Source organism: Moschus berezovskii, chromosome 4 (assembly GCF_049115385.1).
Source record: "Moschus berezovskii isolate FMDL1 chromosome 4, NW_MosBer_1.0, whole genome shotgun sequence".
In the NCBI taxonomy this organism is placed as follows: domain Eukaryota; kingdom Metazoa; phylum Chordata; class Mammalia; order Artiodactyla; family Moschidae; genus Moschus; species Moschus berezovskii.
The window spans coordinates 26,180,049-26,204,597 of NC_142463.1; the positions used below are offsets into that span (position 1 = coordinate 26,180,049).

At 36.6% G+C, this 24,549-nt stretch overlaps 1 protein-coding gene across 6 annotated transcripts in view; it reads right to left on the reverse strand.

The window, feature by feature from the left end:
- EPS15 (epidermal growth factor receptor pathway substrate 15) overlaps window positions 1-24,549 on the reverse strand; it is a 152,681-nt gene that overhangs the window by 33,819 nt on the left and 94,313 nt on the right. For all 6 annotated transcript variants that reach the window (XM_088835283.1, XM_088835285.1, XM_088835282.1 and 3 more), the window contains exons 14-20: window positions 15,308-15,469; window positions 14,739-14,936; window positions 9,331-9,534; window positions 6,319-6,435; window positions 5,999-6,089; window positions 2,307-2,342; window positions 865-1,001 (exon numbers count right to left, since the gene is read on the reverse strand). In XM_088835283.1, the coding sequence (XP_088691409.1) occupies window positions 865-1,001; window positions 2,307-2,342; window positions 5,999-6,089; window positions 6,319-6,435; window positions 9,331-9,534; window positions 14,739-14,936; window positions 15,308-15,469 (945 nt within the window). The remainder of the gene's footprint in view (window positions 1-864; window positions 1,002-2,306; window positions 2,343-5,998; window positions 6,090-6,318; window positions 6,436-9,330; window positions 9,535-14,738; window positions 14,937-15,307; window positions 15,470-24,549) is intronic.

Genomic DNA, 24,549 nt, shown 5'->3' on the forward strand with positions numbered 1-24,549 from the left:
GTTATTAAATAGTAATTGTTGTACCATGTATATTATCAAGAGAGTCTGATATTTAGTTGGAAATTAATATATCTTTACAAGAATAACACTCTAGATGTGTCCACAAAATAACAGACATGATTTTTTTTTTTAAAAAGATCAATGCTGTTCTCTTTAAATTGATTTCATTATTTCAATAATGCATACCAAATATTTTGTCCTTTGAAGGGTGGACTTCATATTTGGATGACATGAGTATTCTGTCAATTTCAGTGGGTGCTCAAAGTGTGAAATGCCAGTCTGAACCAAAAACTAGATTGGTTCAACGAGACTGAAATTTTTATATCGCCCATCAGAAGTAACCTACAAGAGAATTCTTTCATCACTGTGTATCTCAAGAAACTCACTTGTTAGCTAAATGCCTTATATTGCCACGTGGAAGGAACAGAATTTACAAGAAAGGGAAAGGTATGAGTCTCATTCCCAGGAGTTAGTGGCAGTTTGGCAAACAATTTTCTTGTCTAGAGTGAGTACTTACTGAATTATTTCTATCTTTCAGATTTGAAAGATGACACAAATAGTGTACGATTTTACTACTGGTAAATTGCTTTTTTCCTATATTTCTCTCTTTCCCTACCTCTTCTCTGACCATTAAAGAGAAGTTAACATATATTTACTGATCACTGAACCAAAGTACAGGCAGGGCACGTGTACTAAATTTTTTGTAAGATATAGTTCCTACCCTCAAGAAATTTACTATCTAGCAATGATTAATGATTTTGCTATTTCACCAAACAATAAACTGTCTGCTCTTAAAAAAAGTAAAAAAGAAACTCACTTAGAAGATCTGTGGTCCATTTAACATTTTTTAACCCTCCTACTTACCGATGTATTACTGCTATTGCTGGCTGCACTGAAAGGGTCAGTACTTGAAGTGGCAAAAGGATCAGTAGAAGACTGCTTGAAGAAGCAGTCAGATGCAAATGGATCTGACCCTTTGAAAGGATCACCACCAAATGGATCTAAAAAAAACAACAAGAATATGAGAGATTAAAAAATTATTACTCTAAATTTCCTGTCACCGATGACAACTGTCTTAATTAAAAGGCATTTTGAATTCCTGTAGAGTCTAAGTCAGGTACTCTATGACTACTTATCTGGGTCATAAAAATGTATAGACAGTTATATCTAGTTAAGCAGTTTAATTAACATTCTTTCCTACTTGTTCATTATTCATTCAAAGCAAGCCAATAGCTTCAACACTTATTACACAATGTTGCCTATACACTAGGTTTAAATAATTTCTTCTAACCTGGTGATTCTAATTTTGGGGGTAGGAAGGATCACAGTTATCCTTGTGGTTTTGATAAAAGAGTTTTTCACCTAATAAACTGATTTTTTAAATCAGCACATAATATCAAGTGATCCCATTTTTAAAACCCTTATTCTATGCTATTATAACTAAGAAGAAAGAAAAAAAGAACACATAGGAATGTTAAGTAAAAGTGTTAGTCGTTCAGTCATGTCTGACTTTCTGCAACCCCGTGGACTTCAGCCTACCAGGCTCCTCTGTCCATGGGATTCTCCAGGCAAGAATACTGGAGTGGGTTGCCATTTCCTTCTCCACACAGCTTCCTGCCCCAGGGATCGAACCCGGGTCTCCCGCATTGCAGGCAGATTCTTTACCAACTGAGTCACCAGGGAAGCAAAGAAACAACAAAAATTTCTAAATGCATTTCTCTATCTGGGCTCAATGATAACAGCCAACCATTTGGAACAGGTTTGGGAAGCATAACTAAATGGCACAACAGATTTGTGAAAATCTCAGATAAAGAATCTTATAAAGCCTGACACAGTAATTATTTAAGATCTGTAATAGGCTGTAATTGTAGGGGGAAAAAAAGTCCTAAACCCTATAGTAATGAGATCATTCTATTTACCTAATCCTTGACTAATAAGAAACCAGTGTATTTAAAAGCATCAAAGAATCATTTGATGTATTAAAAGCATCAAAGTATAAGCACTAGTGTTATTTTTTATGAAGTATAGCTAATAGTTTACTAAGCAAATTCACAAGCATCTGTCATTTTTTCTTCGAAAATGCCAGGTACATACAACATCTTAGTGAGGCCTTCAGTTCAGTTCAGTCGCTCAGTCGTGTCCGACTCTTTGCGACCCCATGGCCTTAGGTCAATTTTAAAACTGAATAAAAAGGAAGTCCATTCCTAAAACTACCCAACTGTGATCTCTCATTCATAAATATAACATAAGCTTATAATTAAGAAGAATTAAATTAAAGCTAAGAAGGACTTCAATAAAACACTAACCAATTTTCCCAAAAGGATCATCCTTGAAAGGATCACCTGTGATAAAAGAAATATGCAGAAATCAAAATCACAATATTTACTGTTGTGGCACCATTACTTAAAGGGTAACTTCAAAACAAAAACAACGTTTGTTTCATTAACTCTACCTCAAAGTAGGTAAGACAATGAATGCTGTCCACCTTTAGGAAATATTTAAAATACTAATAAGTATCACTATTTTAATAATGGAAGAACATCAATACACCTCATAAAAGAGGCAAATTTGAATCAGAGCCAGCTATACTTACCTCCTGACCACAAGGTCAGATTACATGGAGGGGAAAACACAGGCTTGAGGACAAGAATTTTACTAACAAAATGTCTACTTTTCACAGGATTACTGGATGGGTATTACCATCAACACTTCAGAAACAAAGATACCAGGCTTAACGGAAGTTAAAAAAAAGTGCATAAATAATTGAAGGGTCTAGAAATAAATCCTTACACATTTATCATCATTTGACTTTTGACAAGAGTGCTAAGACAATTCAATGGGGAAAGAATAGTCTTTTCAACAAATGGTGCTGGGACAACTGGATATCCACCTGCAAGGGAATAAAGTTGGACCCCTATCTCACATCATGAAATCAAAAGCAGAAGAGAAAACATAAAAAAATTAATAACTAAATTAGACTCCATCAAAATTAAGACAACACTGAACACAAGAATATAGTTGCAAATCATATGTTTGACAAGGGACTTATATTCAGAATACATAAAGAGTGCCTACAAATCAATAATTAAAAGACAAACCACCAATTTAAAAAAGGACAAATCATTAGAATTAATATTTCTCCAGAGAAGATATAAGGATCCTGGAATGTGAATTCAAGTGGGCCTTAGGAAGCATCACTACAAACAAAGCTAGTAGAGGTGATGGAATTCCAGTTGAGCTATTTCAAATCCTGAAAGATGGTTCTGTTAAAGTGCTGCACACAATATACCAGCAAATATGGAAAACTCAATAGTGGCCATAGGACTGGAAAAGGTCAGTTTTCACTCCAATCCCAAAGAAAGGCAATGCCAAAGAATGCTCAAACTACTGAACAACTGCACTCATCTCACACGCTAGTGAAGTCATGCTCAAAATACTCCAAGCCAGGCTTCAGCAATACATGAACCATGAACTTCCAGATGTTCAAGTTGGTTTTAGAAAAGGCAGAGGAACAAGAGATTAAATTGCCAACATCCGCTGGATCATCGAAAAAGCAAGAGAGTTCCAGAAAAACAACTCTTTCTGTTTTATTGACTATGCCAAAGCCTTTGACTGTGTGGATCACAATAAACTGTGGAAAATTCTGAAAGAGATGGGCATACCAGACCACCTGACCTGCCTCTTGAGAAAGCTATATGCAGGTCAGGAAGCAACAGTTAGAACTGGACATGGAATAACAGACTGGTTCCAAATAGGAAAAAGAGCATGTCAAGGCTGTATATTGTCACCCAGCTTATTTAACTTATATGCAGAGTACATCATGAGGAACACTGGGCTGGAGGAAGCACAAGCTGGAATCAAGACTGCTGGGAAAAATATCAATAACCTCAGGGATGCAGATGACATCACCCTTATGGCAGAAACTGAAGAAGAAATAAAGAACCTCTTGATGAAAGTGAAAGAGGAGAGTGAAAAAGTTGGCTTAAAGCTCAACATTCAGAAAACTAAGATCATGGCATCCGCTCCCATCACTTCATGTCAAATAGATGGGGAAACAGTGGCTGACTTTATTTTTCTGGGATCCAAAATTACTGCAGATGGTCACTGCAGAATGAAATTAAATGACGCTTATTTCTTGGAAGGAAAGTTATGACCAACCTAGACAGCATATTTAAAAGCAGAGACATTACTTTGCCAACAAAGGTCCGTCTAATCAAGGCTATGGTTTTTCCAGTGATCATGTATGGATGTGAGAGCTGAACTATAAAGAAAGCTGAATGCCGAAGAATTGATGCTTTTGAACTGTGGTGTTGGAGAAGACTCTTAAGAGTCCCTTGGACTGCAAGGAGATCCAACCAGTCCATCCTAAAGGAGATCAGTCCTGGGTATTCATTGGAAGGACTGATGTCAAAGCTGAAACTCCCAATACTATGGCCACCTGATGCGAAGAGCTGACTCATTGGAAAGGACCCTGATGCTGGGAAAGATTGAGCAGGAGGAGAAGGGGACGAGAGAGGATGAGATGGTTGGATGGCATCATCGACTTGATGGACATGGGTTTGGGTGGACTCCGGGAGTTGGTGATGGACAGGGAGGCCTGGTGTGCTGCAGTTCATGGAGTTGCAAAGAGTCAGACACAACTGAGCGACTGAACTGAACTGAATAACCACAGAGAAAGATGTTCAACAATATTAGTCATTAAGAAATACAAATCAAATCCAAATAAGATACCACTTCACACTCACTACGATGGCTATAATCAAAAGGATAGTCACTAGTGTTGGCAAAGATATGGAGAAATTGCAAGCCACATATACTACAGACACTTTGGAAAACAGTTTGGCAGCTCCTCAAGTGATTCAACAGAGTACTATGATCTGATATACACTCCAGAGAAAAGTAAACATATATTCACACAAAAACTTACATGAGTGTTCACAACAGCATTATTCAAAACAGCCAAAAAAGTGGAAACAACCCAACAGTCCATCAACCAATGAATAAGTAAAATGTGGTACATCCATATAATAATATTATCAATAAAACAGAAATATTGAAACATACTAAAATGTGAGTAATCCTTGAAAATATTAGGCTAAATGAATGAAGCCAGATATAAAAAAGCATATATTGTATAATTCTGTAAGTATGCACATCTATAGAGACAGGAAATAGATCAGTGGTTGCACAAATTGACGGTTAGGAGAACAAGCAATGACCTATAAAGGGTATGGAGTTGCTCTATGGGGTAATAAAATTTGTTCCCAAACTAGATTTTAGTAAGGATTGTACAACTATGAAAATGTACTCAAACCATTTAATTGTATACTTTAAATGCTCAATTTATATATCTTTTAACACTATACATATATATGTATATATATATAAAAATAAAGAAGTCTTCTTAGTAGTTCTAATTTCTAGGCTCATTCTGGCCATGCCTCTGAGTAAATTATTCCATTTATGTTTATTAGTTTCCCATCTTTAAAACTGGTAAAAAACTGACCTATCAGTTTCACAAGGTGAGTTTGGAAATAAATAAAAAGAAGTCTAACACAAGTGGTATTTAACATAGCTTATGATGACATCAGGTATTTTAATTTATTGAACTTATGATTCTTAATAAGACTTTAGGCAGCCATTAACTTCTATAGGCAGGGATCGAAGCTACTAACTACTATAGTTTCTGTTATAAAAGCATGGTGTTGGTACTTTTGGTAAATAACTGCTGGTTGACTTAAGACTGCCCAATCTCTTCTCTTTCTTTGGGTCTCTATTCTGAAGAAGAAACATACTCTTAATCAGGGGTTCCTAAGACATAATTAAATGCTTAGTTCCAGGATTGATTTGCCTGGAGAGGACAAATACTAAAGTCTGACTATATAAAACATCATTCTCTTTTCTACTTTTGCTATAACAAGTAGGTTCTCAAAACTGAAGCCCAAATTCTTATAGGTCCTTTTTGGTAAATTTGTAATGTAAATATAAGAGTACTTACTGCCAACAAAAGGATCAGACTGGAAAAAATCCAAGTTTGAATCTGCAACTGGATTTGTCAGTGAACTTGTTTCAAGATTAAATGGATCGTCCTAAAAATAATTTTAAATTAAAAAAAAAGGTTTTAGAAACCAAAAGTTTTAAATGGTAACATCTTAAAATAGCATGTTTGAAAAATCAACTGATGGTAACAGAACAAATATTTCTGTGGTCATAAAGTCCATTTAACACATTTTTCTCTTTCTGTAGCATTAAATAGTATATAACCCATATTGAGAAGAGAATGATAACATTTACATATTAATATATAATTATTTTTACCTCTTTTGAACATCTGTCACTATTAAATTCAGGACAAACTTTTTCATTAACAGCTACAGTCACCTCTTCATTTTCATCAGTCACACCAGAAGGCAGTATTTCAGGACTACTTCTTGCCTACAAAATATTAATCCTTCAAAATATTAATTCTTCACAATATGTTTTATACTTGACAGAGCAAACTGACAAAGAAGAGTCAAAAATTACTAGAAATTTTTAAAAGATAAGCAGAATACATTCATTGGATGACTTCTATAATATTTCTTAGGGAAATCATATCACCAAGCCTCAAAACCACTCAAGGCCAGAAAACTCCAGTTCTTCCTTAACTACTTCCCTCTGGTCATCCCCCAGCTAGATTCCAAGTCTTATGGAGTCTACTTCTCATCTATTTCTCAAATTATTCCATTCTTCTCCATCCTGACTGTCACTATCATTCATTTATAGCATCATCATTTCTGGTACATATTACTGTAGTAATAATATTCCAACTGCCTTCCTGCCTCCAATATTTGTCCTCCACATCTATCCTTCTCAGGGCAGCCAAAGTAATAGATCTAAAATATGAATCTAATCATGATCTTCTGGTTAGAAGTCCTTCAATGACGTCACTGCTTTCTACATTTAGATGAGTAGATAATAAGGCTTAAGAAGTGGCAAAGCCAATTTCTATTTCATACCATCCTATGTCTTTGAAGGATAACCTAGTAATTTGCATTTTGTGATTAAAAGAATATTGTGCAGTTCAAGACTGCACTGTACAAATAACATTAAATCTGTTAATTTTAAATCCTTCATTTCACTTGCTCAGTCGTGTCCAACTCTTTGTGACCCCATGAATCACAGCACACCAGGTCTCCCTGTCCATCACCAACTCCCGGAGTTTACCCATACTCATGTCCAGCGAGTCGGTGATGCCATCCAGCCATCTCATCCTCTCTCGTCCCCTTCTCCTCCTGCCCCCAATCCCTCCCAGCATCAGGGTCTTTTCCAATGAGTCAGCTCTTCGCATGAGGTGGCCAAAGTATTGGAGTTTCAGCTTCAACATCAGTCCTTCCAATGAACACCCAGGACTGATCTTTAGGATGGACTGGTTGGATCTCCTTGCAGTCCAAGGGACTCTCAAGAGTCTTCTCTAACGCCACAGTTCAAAAGCATCAGTTCTTCGGCGATCAGCTTTCTTCACAGTCCAACTCTCACATCCATACATGACCAATGGAAAAACCATAGCCTTGACTAGATGGACCTTGGTTGGCAAAGTAATGTCTCTGCTTTTTAATATACTATCTAGGTTGGTCATAACTTTCCTTCCAAGGAGTAAGCGTCTTTTAATTTCATGGCTGCATCACCATCTGCAGTAATTTTGGATTCCAGAAAAATAAAGTCAGCCACTGTTTCCACTGTTTCCCCATCTATTTGCCACAAAGTGATGGGAGCGGATGCCATGATCTTAGTTTTCTGAATGTTGAGCTTTAAGCCAACTTTTTCACTCTCCTCTTTAAATCCTTGATAGTTTGATGGTTTAGTCGCTAAGTCGTGTCCGACTCTTTGCGACCCCATGGAGTGTAGCCCACCAGGCTCCTCTGTCCATGGGATTTTCCAGGCAAGAATACTGGAGTGGATTGCCATTTCCTTCTCCAGGGGATCTTCCCAACCCAGGAATCGAACCCAGGTCTCCTGCATTGCAGGCAGATTCTTTACCGACTGAGCTATAGTATTTAGTATGTATCAAATTTGTATTCTTCTCATCATCCCTCCTGCTACTAGTTAGATCCAGGTTAAAACAATTCTCACATAGACTACCCCAATAGTCTCTCACCATATCTCGGTATGTCCAGTCCTATTCTTCAATCTATAATCCACTTAAAAAAAATGTGTTTTGGTGGCACCCTACAGCTTGTGGGATCTTAGTTCCCTGACCAGTAACTGAACCCAGGCTACAGCAATGAAAGCTCTAAGCAAGTCCTAACCACCGGACTGCCAGGGAATGCCTTATCCAGATTTTCTAAAAGGTAAACTCAATCCTGTCACTTCTTGCTTAAAAATTCTTCAATGGCTACTCACTGTAGTAAGGCAAATTCCCCAATGCTGCAAGATGAATCCAAATTTCTTACTCTCTGGTTCTTTCTGACCTAAAAGTGGTCATTTTTATCTAGGCACATAGCATAATCACCTACGGAATTTGTTTTTAAAATATATGTACCAGGGCCCAACCCAGAAACTCTAGTTTAACAAGTTTGGAATGGGGCACAAATATCTCTATCTTGATAAAAAGTACCAGAGGTAATGCAGGTAACCTACAGGAGACAGCCTCATCTCCTACCAAAACATTCCTCACCACCACAAAACATCCTCGAAAAACTTCCCATGATCCCATGTAGCATGTTTTCTCCCACTACACACTTATGCTAATGCTGTTTCCTCTGCCAGAAATGTACCACCTTCTCCTCTGTTTAACCTCGTCCCACTTCAGTGGTCACTTGGAAAGCTTCCCTATGACACCCTCTCTGAGCCTCCTCCAATTTGCCCTCCTGAATACCCTATTTACTTTATCACAGCCTTTTAACACAGTGTTATACGACTAGACTGCATGCAGCTGGAAGACGGGGTTAAAGGTCTTTTGTCTCTGTAGCTCTCATTTGGAAGAGCAGCACTCTTGCATTAGTCGATATTCTCAAAAAAAAGAAACCAAAACAGTAAATAAATGTCTTCAACATTATGAAATAATTACTTTCAGTTTTGGATGAGATTACTTAAAAATAAATACTACTTTCAGAAGTTACTATCTACAGAACCACAACTTTGAAAACATGCCTCTATAACAAACAGATCAGTTAAAATTACATTTTGCACTAGTTAAAACTGTTAGAACCCACTCTTCCTTTCTCAATTGTCTCAGATGAGGCAAGGCCACATATTTATGTTAGGTATGATGTCAACAAAACTTTCATCTGAATCAGTTTCTTTTCCTTCTGAAGTTGGTTATGGAATTAAAGGAACTATTAGACTCACTGGAGACTCCTGGTGTATGGGCTCAGACTCCAGGTTGCTCTGGCCTTCAGTGTGCTCATTAAGATTGGCTGTCTCACTGCTGCTGGTACTAAGGCTGCAATAATCTGTAGTACCATTTACAAGAATGCTGTGTGGACTACTGCACCAATTTAATTGATTACTATGGTTTTCCAGCTCTTTCATTTCCACAAGTTTCATTTGCATCTGTCAACACAAAGCAGAAATACAAAACAGAATTTACTAGAAAGACATTTTTAGACAAAAACTAGACAAAATTAATAGAAAGACATGATATAAAAATAACTATATGCTTAGACTTGATCAAGGATAAACTTGCTTCCATTAAGGAATGCAGCAAGATTTAGAGAAAAGGATTTCAGTAATCCATCCCAGTAAGTTCTCCTCTTGAAATTACAGTATATATGGATTTGCGTTTATACATCTTTTGAAAGATCCAAGAATTTTAATTCAAATATCTGCTAATTGGCAGTCCTTTAGAATATAACTAGAAAAAGTGTCAGAGTATTAGGAAAAAGATGGCAAAGCGGTAGTGCGAGACAAGATTTTGTGATGACGCTTTAGGAGAGGGAGAGGAAATAGAGGAAGAGTACATAAGACTTTGGAGCCATTCATACTCCTATTGGGAAGAAGAGAAGTGAAAACAAAGGTGCAATGAGCTAGTGTCCTATCCCCTGGCATTATTTATTAATGGGATAGAACCTTAAGGAGTAGTCTCTAAAATATACCAAACAGGTTAAATGAAGGACAAAATTTTTTTAAATTTCAATATCCATTGACTTTCTATACCTGGGACAACACAATAAATGGTAATATATATAAAAAGAAAAATGTGGGGAACTAGAAGGAAAAGATGCTTATTTATACCAATATCTACAATAAAAACACATTTACATATATTTCAAAGAAACTGAGACAACACAATCAAAAAATGTTTCTAATGAAAAAAAACAATGAATGGAACTTTACTGAAAAGTACCATTTTAATAAAATATATATTTTTTTATTTACATTGGCTTCCTCTATTTATTAGCATGTTATATTTTTTTTTTCTAGCAAATATAGAAATTACCTACTGACATTCTGTAAATCAAGGCTCTGTTCCCTAATCTTGTTCCCCTAATATTTTCCATAAAATTTTTAAGTTGCTCAATTTGGAATCTGTAATTTACCAAAGGAAAAGTCAGGATCATAACCTGGAAAAAGAACACTATATTGGATAAGGAGACAGATGGACATCTAGCTCTATCACTTTCTAATTATTAGGTTATAATAGTCAAAGCACCCACTCTTCCATTTTTTAATCCACAGAGGTAGTAAGAACTATCTTCATAGAAGACTGTTATGTGAAGTAAAAGATATATTTAAAAGAACTCTGTAAAATGTAAAGGCCTATGTAAATGAAAGACAATGTGTGTAAAAGTACCTAGCACACTACATTTCTCACTACTTTAACAATTAAAATTTCCTGTTCCTTTTCTACTACTTTAGTCTATTTTAAAAAAGTTAACGACTTGAGCCTTTTGAGGATAGAGACCAAATTTTTGTTATTAACTTTGTATCTCTAACATCTAGCACAATGATGCATACTATAAGTGCTTAATAAATGTTCACTGAAAAACACAAGTATTATGCTTATATATTTAAACAGTGGGCATCAGTACGTCTGTGTGTGTGTGTGTGTACACATTTCATTTTGTGTATATATATATATTGTGTATATATTTGCATTTCATTTAGGATTTAAACAATCAAATTGCATTTCATTTAGGATTTAAACAATCAAAAATACTACACATTTATAACAAAAAGCATATGCCTTGTATATTCCTAGTGCTCTAGAGCAGTGGTTTACAAACTTACACTTACTTTAATCTACAGAAAGAAATAAGAGTTTACCCAGTAAATATATATGTACATATGTCTCTCTCTCTCTGTGTATATATACATAAAACATACACACAGATGCATACATCATACATATAACTATATATTTACACAGATACACAGGGGTGAAACAAGTTTCATGAAGTAATACTTACCCTTACCGTAATGTGCAATATATGCTGTTATTTCCTATTCTCTCTTATTAAAAAATTTATCATGATCATTAAATCAATTTTAATGCTACTACCTTGCAGTCTAAAATTTAAAAACATTACTCACCATATAGATGAAGCAGTCAGGTGAAATACCTGCCTATCAAAGAGTTCTATTTAGGACAGTTTGTTCCTTACAGTTATTCTTGAGACAATCAACAGAATCATGAACACAACCTGGCTTTCCTGTGTCTGATTCTCCCATGCACCTGCCATTTAAGCCTGTGTTCTTCCTTACTCTCTGGGTAAACTTAGAGGATATAGAAAAAAATTATCACACAACTAACACAAGCTCTTTGCAAACTGTGCAAGGAAAGTACAACAAACATTTCAACTGCCAGAAATACTTGGATAAATAGTATATATTGTGCAAGTAAGTTACATAGAGTAAAGGTCAAAGGTTCTTTGTTTTCTAGAAAATAGAAGGTAAGAAATAGAAATAAAAATAAAAATTCAGCAAGCCACAAAACTTCTCTTTAGTTATTCCTTTTTCAAAAAAAGCTATAGCTAAGTTTTAGATAGTAATAAAAGCATCAGGCTAATTTACAACCAAATTTCTTTTTTTATAGGCCCATGGGAATATGCTGCCCTCTGTGGGAAAGATGCATGGTACCTGAGTCAAGTGTAAGAATCTGGTATGTTTATTCTTAAGATTTGGAGATCAGACACAAAGATCTAATTCCTTCCACAGATATCTGGCACACTTCATAGTACAGCTTGCTCAAAAACATGGCTTTATTTTCTCTCTGATAATTTATAATATCCTGAGTCATTTCTATTTTTCTAATTTATGCTCTTTCCTTTGAAAGAAATCCCCTTTCAAAAAAGTCAAAGAAAAGAAAATTAAAAGACAAGCCAGAGACTGGGAAAAATTATTTGTAAATCAAATATCTGATAAAGGACTTATTTCCAGAATATACATATATATTTTTTTAAAAACTTGTGTAATTTAATAAGACAACCCAAAATAGGCAAAAGACTTTAAACAGACATTTCATCCAAGAGGATACACAAATGGCTCATAAGCATACAAAAAGATGATCAACATCTCTAGTCATGAGAGAATTGCAAATTAAAAACTATTAAGTACCACTTTACATCTATGAGAATGTCTACAATCAAAAAGACAATAAAAGTGTTGGTAAAAATGTGGAGAAACTGCAACTCTTATATACTGCTAGGGCAAGTATTAAAATGGTACAGCCACTTTGGAAAAGCTTGGCAATTTAAAGTTAAAAAAAAAAAGTTTAACATAACTTTACAATATAGCCAACTACTTTATATTCAAGAGAAATGAAAACACATGTCTACACAAAGAATTGTATGCAAACAGAAAATTCATAGCATCATTATTCATAATAGTCAACAGGAAGAAAGAATCCAAATGCCCATTAATTGGTGAATAGATAAACAACATACCTTATAAAATGAACTATAATTTTGTTACATGCTACAACATGGATGGGCTTCAAAAACATTACACTAAGTGAAAGAAACCATATGAGAAAGACCACAGACCACTATTTCCTCTATACGAAATGCTCAGAAAAGGCAAATCTATAGACACAGAAAGTAGCTTAGTAGTTACCCAGGGGTAAGGGTGGGGACTGATGATAAATGGGCACAAGGGTCTTTTGGGAGTAAGGGAAATATTCTAAAACTGGATTGTGACGTTTGAGCAACTCTAAATTTACTGAAAATCATGGACTGTACCCTTAAAATGGGTTAATTTTACAATCTATAATAAATAACAGTAAAAATATTTTTAAAAACTTAAATAAAACTATTTTAAAGACTGTCCATTTATCTGGTATCATTCCCACTAGTATAAAATTCTTTGGGGTTTACTACATGTTAACTGAGTACCTACACTGAGACAAGAACTGTGCTAAATGCTTGGATAAATATGTATGTTTCTACACCAAAAAGCTCCATCTACTGAGAGAGGCAGACACATAAACAAATGTGCAGGAAAAAATGTTACAATTACTGTAACAGAAGTACAATGTCCAATAAAGGCAGGATTCAGAAGATGCCACAAAGAAAGAAGAGGTTAAGCTATGGCTTGCAAGATGAGTTAGCAGGTATTCATCTACCAGACAAGAGAGGGGAAGGAAGCATATCAAGGGGAAGGACTTCATTATATATAATAATTAACTGACCGAGTTTCAAAAGATCTGAATTCTAGGCTATGGCTCTTCTGAAGGCTACATAACCATAAGCAACTTCCTACACCTTCCCTGGCTTCAGTTTGTTCAAATTCAAATGGAAAAGAATGGGCTATGCAGTCTCTACATACATCCAACCATCTTACCATCATTCTATAAAATATTATTCCCCATTTAGGGAAGTCAAGAAACAGCAAAGCAAAGGATCTACATTCTGGACCTACCACAACAGTCATATTTATCTATATAAAGAATAATTTCCTAATTTCAAAAAAAATAAAGGTTTCTAAATGAGCAAAACTGACTTTAAGGTTAGAATCCCCAAAAGGTAAGACACCAGGTTATTATTTATAAAACTAAGCAACACATACTGAGCACTTATTTACCAAACCCTATGCTCAAATGTCTCACTGGTTTTGCCCCATTTAAACTTTAAAAGCAGCTAAAGGAGGCAGGCATTTTGTTAATTCTCCAATTTTATTTACTTATTTTTTAAAATTTGGCCATGCTGTGCAGCTTGCAGGATCTTAAATGTCAGTTCCCCAATCAGGAATTGAATCCGTGTCCTCAGCAGTGAAAAGGGCAAAATTCTAACCTCTGGTGGTTATTGTTGTTTAGTTATTAAGTCATGTCCAACTCTCTTGCGACCCCATAGACCGTAGCTTGCCAGTCTCCTCTGCCCATAGCATTTTCCAGGAAAGAATATTGGAGTGGGTTGCCGTTTCCTTCTCAAGGGGACCTCCCTGATTCAGGGATTGAACTCATGTCTCCTGTATTGGCAGGTGGATTCTTTACCGCTGAGCCACCAGGGAATTCCTAGTTCTCCAAGATGAGGAATCTAACACTGAGATGATTCAGACGGTAAGCAGCAGAGCAAAGGTTTAAACCCAAACCATCTAACTACAAAGCCTGCACACTCAACAAGATTCCAGTGATAATCATCAGATGTACAAGACTCACAGCAGTTTTAACTTATGACAGGTGACAAGACGCCTATTCGTATAAAATGACAGAAAATGAATAATAAACTGGGCAGAAGCAGCAGAAGTGGAGAAAATACTATGTACTAAAAGGATACGTGAGTGCCCACTTGAGTGTATTTTTCACTCCCACAAAGACTTACTGAACTGATTTCCTGCTGTGAATCTTGCAGGTGCTGCTGAAGAGGTCCCAGCTGAGCCTTCCCTGACTCTACACTCTCTTCTAACTCTGCTGTTTCTTGCTGTAGGCGACTCAGCTCCTCCCTAGCTTTGGCCAGCTCTTCTTCATAAGTGGAGATCTGTGATTCTTGACTAGTTAGTTCAGCTTTCAGGGATGAAATCTACAACATGAGATGAATGAGACAAAAAAGGGATTAAAAAAAGAGATGTCATTAAAACGTTCCATAATGCAATATTTATTTTAGTTTACTATTCTGGTGTTTTTGATGTATATTTTCTGTAGACAGAGGAGAGTGGAAGAAATATGTACCACACTTCCAACCAAATTTTAGAGAAAAAAAAAAAATGCAGTGTCCTATTTCCCCTGTAATTTCTAGATGAAACATGCCCCATCTCCTTCATGTTCCCAAACTTCATGTTGACTAGATTGCCACCTAACAACAGCAACAACAAGCAGAGAGGGTTTCTATCTTAAGCCAGCAAAAGCACCTAAGGTAAAAGACACAGGCAGCAGTAAGCCGCCAGGCCTTACCAGCTGGGCCTCCTCAGCACACTTCTTTCTGACTTCCTGCAGTTGCTCCTCCAGCTGGGCTTTCTGCTCATCCAGCCCATCAAGGAGTTCCTGTACTTGCTGTTTCTGGGCCTGTAGTTTTTGCAGATTAGTATTCTCCCTCTGCACTTCATCTTGAAGATCCTGAAATACAGGAATATTAACATTACTTATTGGAGGCAGGAGAAGGTTAATAATTTTTAAAAGTCTATCATAAGGGAAGGTAAAGTCTCATCTTATTACGTATACTGTGTTGGTGGACTGGAGGACTCACAGCTTTAAATACAATCTTTACTTGAGGACATCTTTCCTATATTCCAGATTTAGACATTCAGTTTGCTTACTCAGATCCATCCTTGGATGTCTGATGGACTTCTCCAACATAACAAGAACAGAACTCCTGGCATTTCCTCCCCCAACTCCACAACATCTGCTTTATCCTCCATCTGCCCCCTCTCAGTTTCTCTGGCCAAAAAATGCAGTATCTCCTCCGACTCTTCTCTTTCTCTCACATCTCATCTCCAATCTGTCAGCAAATCTTGCTGTTCCTTCCCTCAAAATGTATTTTAAAAAACCGGCCATGCTTTTCTTCAACCTCAGTCCAACTCGTTTTTCTCTCTCCTCTGGATTGCTGCCTTCTAACTGGTTTCCCTTCATTCACCCATGCTACCTTTCAGTTTATTTACAGCACAGCAGTCACTGTTAAAAAACCTACGTCAGATGATGGCACTCCTCTGCTCAAAACTCTGCACGGACTCCTCATCTCCCTTACGAAAAAAACCCAAGTCTTTATAATGGCCCTATATGGTCCCATCTCCCAGCTTCACTTCTACTGCTCTCTCCTTTGCTCACTCTTATTTCAGCCACACTGGTCTTTCTGATGCTTCTCAAACGTATCAGATACACCTCCTTCTCAATCTTTCACTGATTATCCCCTCTTCCTAGAAAGCTCTTTCCCAAATTATCCACAAGCCTTAATCCCTCATCTCCTTGAAGTCTCTGCTCAACTGTTAACTTCTCAGTGAGGCCTCCCTCACCATGACCCACCACCATCTCCCTCCACTGATTCTCCTTCATATACAGCATATAATTTTATTTATTTTCTCTAACAGCTTTATTGAGATAATTTGCACAAGATACGGGCTTCCCTCATAGCTCAGTCGGTAAAGAATCTGCCTGCAGTGCAGGAGACCCAGGTTTGATCCCTGGGTTGGGAAGATCCCCTGGAGAAGGAAATGGCAACCCCCTCCAGGATTCTTGCTGGAGAATCCCATGGACAGAGGAGCCTGGCAGGCTACAGTCCATGAAGCTGCAAGAGTCGGACACAACTTAGCAACTAAAGAGAGAGAGAGAGAGCACACTATACAATTCACCCATTTAAAGTGTACAAGTCAGTGGTTTCTAGTATATTTAGAGTTGTGCAACCATGGTAATATCTACTGTGTAACAACAAAACTAATAGTAAGAACTGATGCCAAAGGAATCATTTTTAGCTTTAAATTGTTAAGAGAATGAAACGAGAAGGTGTGAGTGTGAAGAGTACAGTGCACTTTAGGTTCTCTGTAAAAATTTCATTAATTCATTGAACTGGCAGTGTACTTGCCATATTCTGTACTAATTAACGTGGGTTTACAAGTAAGACATGATCCCTATCTTCAGGGAACTTAATTCTGACGGGAAAGGTTGTGTAAGCAGTTGCATCCAGTTTTTAGCTGAGGGTTAGAGACAGTTTTCGGAGAAGGCAATGGCAAGCCACTCCAGTACTCTTGCCTAGAAAATCCCATGGATGGAGGAGCCTGGTAGGCTGCAGTCCATGGGATCGCTATGAGTCGGACACGACTGAGCGACTTCACTTTCACTTTTCACTTTCACACATTGGAGAAGGAAATGGCAACCCACTCCAGTGTTCCTGCCTGGAGAATCCCAGGGACAGGGGAGCCTGGTAGGCTGCTGTCTATGGGGTCGCACAGAGTCGGACACGACTGAAGTGACTTAGCAGCAACCATGATGAAAACAGTTTTAGAACAGTTTTGTCACTATAAAAAGAAACCCCATACCCATTAGTGAGTTACTCTCTATTTCCCTCCCAATCACCCTGACCCAAGGTAACTATCAATCTACTTTTCTCTCTATAGCTTTGTCAAGTCTAGATATTTTTACATGAATGGAATCATACATCTGTTTTTTTGTGACTGGCTTCTTTTGTGACTTAGAATGTTTTCAAGTTACATCTGAGTTGGCACAAAATAATATAATTAAATAGTTTTAGAAGATATGTTATACATATCATAAAAATTGCCCACTGTAAGTTTACAAATTTATAATCTATTATATGGTTTATACATAACAATATGCTGACCCAAAAGGCATTTTTAAAGAAATGCTTAACAGGAATATGAAAAACATGTTACTTATTCCCATTTTCAAAAATTCTACTCTAATTTCCTACCCTCTCCCCAATCCCACCCCCCAAAAAATTTTAGACTTCACACCTCTGATAATATCTAGTCTTTATAAATATATGTAATTTTGATGTCTCTACTTTCATTCTAAATCCAATTAAGAAAAATGAAATTTCCCTTAAGGGTCACATAATATAAGAAAATGACTAGGACATAATGCTAATTTTTAAAAGTTCAATACAAAGGCATATACAGTATGACTGCAAATAAATATAAAGCCATGCATATATACTCAGAAAATATAGCAAAATGTTAACCATGACCCTCCCTGAAATATGAATTTGTACAATTTCTTTCTTTTTATACTTTATTTTATAAGATTAATATGGACTCATTACTTTTATAGTCAGAAAATGTCAAGTCTGCAGTTTTTAAGTATCACATATCATATAGTTTCATACCAATATAAAAATTTTCTGATACAACTGAATTTTTAATGTAACAACTACCAAAAGTAGGATCAATGCTGGTTTCCTTTAATAAAATGAACCAGATTTCAAAACTTGTATTTTTTAGTGAGTACTTTAAACACATCCCTAGAAGACAGGTTTATGTAAGAGGAAAGGGAATAAACAAATCAATATAACATTTACTCACTCTTGCCCTTTCTCTTCCAAAGAGGAAACATATTCCCTCAAATTTCCCAACGTCACTTTTATGCTACAGTAAAATCCACAGAGTAACACAAAAGTATGGGCCTTGAGGGAAAGGTTATTGAAAAAATACCTCCTTTGGTGACATATTTTAAGCTGGATAGAGGTCCATATTCATATTAATGCCTCTCCATGTCTATTTTAAATATGAAAAAAGATCTCCAAAAAAATTCCAACACTAATCCCTACACACAAAGGTCTTCTTTTTCAGTAAGCAAACTTCAAATTATTAAACCGCACAAAAGTAAAATGAACACATTGCAAACAAACACTAGGAAGAAAAAGAATCAAATTTCACTACAAAATTACTTGGTAAGGCTGCCACCACTGTAATGTAATTTTCACAACAATTTCAATATCCATATCTACTTGGCTATTTTATTTTGGCACAGAATGGTTTATCCTGAGACTAAGTGAAGTCAATGGATGTACATCTCTCCCTGCCCACCCTTGACTAGGACAGTGGCAGGTTCTCTTAGCAAACACCATCTTCCACTAAACTAGGATAATTTTCTCTTAATCTTAAGGTATCCCTTTGGGGAAATCCTCTCCTGAATTAGGGTACAACCTCAGTTACTATCAAATGCCAACTCATCAAGGAAGTGACTAAAGCACTTGCAGATGCCTTCCTAGTTACGCTTTATTTTCCATGATCATGCTCTACTTGCTCACCTGTGCCACCAACAGCAAAAGAAAAGAGAATAGCAGCAATTAGGAAATGGCAAGGAGAAAGTGAACAAGACCACTGTGATGCACTGCCACAGTTTGCTTTAGAAAAATACCAAAGCAAGCCATATCCAAGGTTCTTTATCCAGGAGTGAAAGGATCCTTGATCTGCAGTCTTGGATTTATTTAAAACTAAGTTTCAAGGAAAATATCCTATTTTCTAGAAATCACACAAGATAAAGAAAATGATAAACTTGTCCCCATCCCTCCAAATCCTCTGAAGTGCTACGGAGGGCAGTGGAAATAAAATTTAAGCAAATATATAAAAGCTCTCAGCTATATTCAAGATTAAGATAATTCATTTTAGCAACTCAAATTGGCTGTACAACCAAAAAAGTAAATCTATGAAACATGAATACATTTAGATCTATTTCATATAAATACAGAGTAAAAAATAAACAAAAAGGATACTAATATATAAATAAAACACTTAAAAAAACCCCAAAACATGCATACAGCATATCTATACTTGAAAAGTTATTATAGAGAATAAAGGAAATTTAAAGTCTTTTGGTAATCTTACAGAAAATGCTATTTAATTGATTAGAAAACTCTACAGACTAATCCAGAACTAAAAATAATCAGGTACATTCATTGCTGCTGCTGCTAAGTCACTTCAGTCGTGTCCGACTCTGTGTGACCCCATAGACGGAAGCCCACCAGGCTCCCCCGGCCCTGGGATTCTCCAGGCAAGAACACTGGAGTGGGTTGCCATTTCCTTCACATTCATTACGTTGGCCTAATTATCAAAACAGAAGTTACAGGCATATTCTTAACATAAAAAAGTATCAACTATAAAGCAAGATTTTTTTAAGTCAAAGACCAGAAAGGGAGCCTATTAAACTAGGGTAGATGTTAGAAAACCTCACTAACAGCCTGTCTTTATTTCTCAATCATATGCTTCTCAGCATGTTCTAAGAGCATTATCGCCAGGAAAAGAATGTTGAGCTCATGTATCTAATTTTATTTCCACCCAAAATAAATCATCTTTCTTCATCTGGGGGGGAAAAATGGGCAGTTACTATAAGCTACTAAATCTTTGTTGATAAAGTTTAAATAACTGTGAGCTTCTCTCTCATGAAGGTAGTATGAACAATACGGAAAAGTCTGACTCTTCATGATACCAACTATGCTCCCAATCCTTTCTGCCTGTGGTTTCTGGGTGTCTCTTGTCCCATTTTTAATTTCATGAACAAAATGGAAGTTTATTCATTTCTACTGTAATATCTTCCTTAAATTTACCTCCATCTAAGAATATATTACCATCTACAGTATAAGATATGATCCAAGGTACAATTTTTAAGCTTAGGGAGCTCACAATATAGGCTGTAAGATATTGGAATCTATATACATACACATTAAACGAGTACAATAAGATAACATACTGGTATGCCATATAAGTGTACACTCATTCCTCTGGAAGTTCCAACACAAGAAAGACAAGTAAACTGAAGGGACAGAGAAGGGAAAATTTAGACAAGTGATGAGTCTCAGCTGGATTTTAAGACATGGGTGGAATTCACATAAATAGGAAGGTAGCGAACATTCTAGATTGCAGCAACAAAAGTTATAAGAGTGGGAATAACAAAGAGCAAGTGTATGCCACACAGTTCAGAAGCAGGCAATCAAAAAATAAGTAGTACAAGAGGATGGCCTATAATCTTTTTTTCTACTTCCAATATACCCATAAGGATGACATTCTCCCACCACTAACAGCGGCAGTGGGCAGCAGTAAAGATTTTCACATATGAGAGTCATAATTACTAAAACTGGTTTGGGTAGAAAGCAAGGAGGAGGATGGAGTAAGCACTTATACCTGACTTAAAAATTTCAGAGGTTAGGTAACAGGGGTGGCAGTAGTGAGACAGAAAAACAGGAAAGTTCAAAACTTGAAGTCAATTTTTTTCAGCAAGGTGAGACTCATTTTAGATAAACTGGATTGGAAATGATAAAACTCAAAATGCCAAACTGGAGATGTGAGACTTGCACTCAAGAGAGTTGAGGGCTTGAGAGATATTTGGGAATCATCAGTATATGGTATGTGGATGACAGAGGATAGGGAAAAGGGAGGAAAGAGGGGGTCAGAGTGTGTCCATCAGTCCTGGGCAAAGGCAACAGAAGCAAAAGGTCAAAGAAGTAGGGCTACCAATATTCAGGAGAAGTGCAACCCAAGAAATCAGTAACCAATGCAGGAAGGACCCATGAATTTGGCCTTAAGATTATTCTTGGTCCTTGGGAGATAAATTAAGCACAAAGGTATGGGTGAACAGGAAAGTAAGCAAGATTACTGAAAAGCTAGGAAGCGGGGAAAGGGTCACACAAAGCAACAAAAATAAGAGGAAAACAGGCTGGCAGTTAAAGTGACAGCAACAGGGGAAAAAAACTGATTAGTCCTATATGCAGAGAGGGCTTCCCAGGTGGTGCTAGTGGCAAATGTAGGAGACACAAGAGACATAAGTCAGACCCCTGGGCCAGGAAGATCCCCTGGAGAAGGGAATGGCAAACATCCAGTACTCTTGCCTGGAGAATCCCATGGACAGAGGAGCCTGGCAGGCTACAATTCACAGGGTCGTAAAGAGCTGGACACACTGAAGCAACTTAGTGCATGTGCGGACATGCACACAAATACACACACATATATGCAGAGTCTGATATGAAAATAAAAGTCAGAGAAGGGCATGATGATGAAGGGAGAGTAACAAAGAGATGACAGTAAGATATAGAATAATATTACCAATTAGAACATCTACTGAACTCTAACCTTGTGCCCGGAGAAGGCAATGGCAAGCCACTCCAGTACTCTTGCCTAGAAAATCCCATGGATGGAGGAACCTGGTAGGCTACAGTCCGTGGGGTCGCTAAGGTTCGGACACCACTGAGCGACTTCACTTTCACTTTTCACTTTCACACACTGGAGAAGGAAATGGCAACCCACTCCGGTGTTCTTGCCTGGAGAATCCCAGGGATGGGGGAGCCTGGTGGGCTTCCGTCTATGGGGTCACACAGAGTCGGACACGACTGAAGTGACTTAGCAGCAGTAGCAGCAGCAACCTTGTGCCAATTATTGAGGCACTTTACCAACAATATGTCATTTTATTGTAACAGCAAACTCTGCTATTTCATGTTACAGAAGTGAAAACTAATGTGTAGAGTGGTTAAATTTCTTCCTTAGGATCTCAAATTTCAGAAGAGCCAGAATTAGGACCTGAATTCAAGGTTCTCTGATACCAAGTCATTCCTATAAACTTCTATGTAAAATTGAAGAAAGTATACATGAAGGTGAATTCCTAAATATTTGTTGACTACCTTGAAAGACAGTTTTTTTGTTTTTTTGTTTTTTTTTAGATTCTGTGTTATTACTGTCCAAATACATGAACTTCTGATGAAATAAAATCATATGGTACAGATAAAAACAGGCCGAGTCGTTTTAGGGCAAAACGGCAGATCACTCAACAGTTGTTTTTTTTTTTTTTTTTTAGGAATTTGAAATGTTTAAAAATAGATGAGGTGGTTTCTGAAAAAGAAAGAAAAAGAGAAGCAAAAAAGAAAGGAAAAAAAAGAAAAGAAGAAGAACGGGAGGGAGGGAAAAGAGAAGAAAAAAACTACTGAGGAAATGTTAGCTCACAAGAAAATCTGACTTAGAAGTGACAAATGCATAGACTTTGTGCTGGTTAATGCAATGGTAAACAACAGAACATCCAGGCCTCATAATACTTCTGTAATGGTGTACATATAATGTCTCTAGCACTTTTGGAAAATATGCAGATATCAATTAAAGGTCATTCTAGATAAAAATACATATTTCTTTAAAGGGGTGGGGATTGCAGGAGGGGGAGTGTGATCTCAGAGCACATCCCCGCAGATGTACAAAGATGAAACTATGTTTTTTTGATAATTCTAGTGAATGTGGCAGCAAAAATTTGCTGCAAGGATGTTGGCTGGTTTCACAAAGATTTTTTTTTTTTTTTTTACAAATGGAGCTATAAGGTTATATTTGAAGAAAATTTTTAATAAAATTATGCATATGCAGTTTAAGGTAGGAAAGAATGTAGGTCTACCTTCTTCCCATAACAAGAAACTCAAACCATAAACATTTTAGATAGAACAGCCTTTTACAGTTTCCCCCCTTGCATCATTTTGGATCTAATTTCTCCACTGAACTTGACAAACTAGCAGTGTACCTCAGATGAATTAACAGTGATCATCTCATGACATAAAATATAAAGTTAATTGTTGGTTTGTTCTTCAAGAAAAAAATCATGAACTGTGAGTTTTCAAGATGGTAATATATCAGAACACAGACAAGAAACAAACATGTAGAAAGTTAATTATGTAGCAGACCTTCTAATTTACCTGAATTAGAAAGACTATATAAATGCTAAAAAAAAAAAAAAAAAAGAACTAGTCTTTTGGCACTTTGATCTAAAGAGGCTTTGAAAGTCTGGTTTCTGTACTTGAGATACGAGCTCATATTATCACAATCTGTAACTTTATAAATATAGAGAAAATCAAGAATACGCAGAAAAGCCAAATTCGATTGAGGCAGAAAGACATTTATTGATGAGTCAAAATTCTCTTACTTCTCCCTTGATGCCTTCATTTTGGCATTTTTCATTAGCACCTACATTAGAAAGTGGGGTCAGAAGGAAGCAGGGAAGCTGTAGTAAAATGCCATTTGGCGGAGAAATTAGAAAATAAATACTAAAAGTTCAAGTTAGTTACAGATCTTAATTATTCATGTTATTCCTAGTCTATTCATGTTAATGCCTCATTCAGTCAGTTCAGTTCAGTCGCTCAGTCGTGTCCGACTCTCCGCGACCCCATGAATCACAGCACGCCAGGCCTCCCTGTCCATCACCAACTCCCGAGTTCACTCAAACTCATGTCCGCAGAGTCGGTGATGCCATCCAGCCATCCCATTCTCTGTCGTCCCCTTCTCCTCCCATGGCTAATTCAGAGTTAACTCAATAGGTAATACAATATACTTATTAACACTTTCAGGTAAGTGGTCTTGCTTCAGAAAATTGAAAATAATCACTAAAATGAAAGTTTTAATTACTTGTAGATGTCAATTATCCATGTCATTCTTAGTCTAGTATCTCATTACCATGAACAATACAAAAATACCTGTACTGACATGGAATGAGTAATGAATCTACTAATGCGAAGCTTTAATCCTGTGTTTTTCTCAATGAACCTGCATGTTCAACCATTACAACCTGGCCTATAACTCACCAGGCTCTAAAATACTATTTACAGCACCTTATGCAAAAAAAAAAAAAAAAATTCAACTATTTAGACTTCCTCAGCCAAGCACACATTTTGGATTCAGCAAACTTGAAGGTTTAACATGTACCTTACCATCAACACTAAGTAAAAGAAG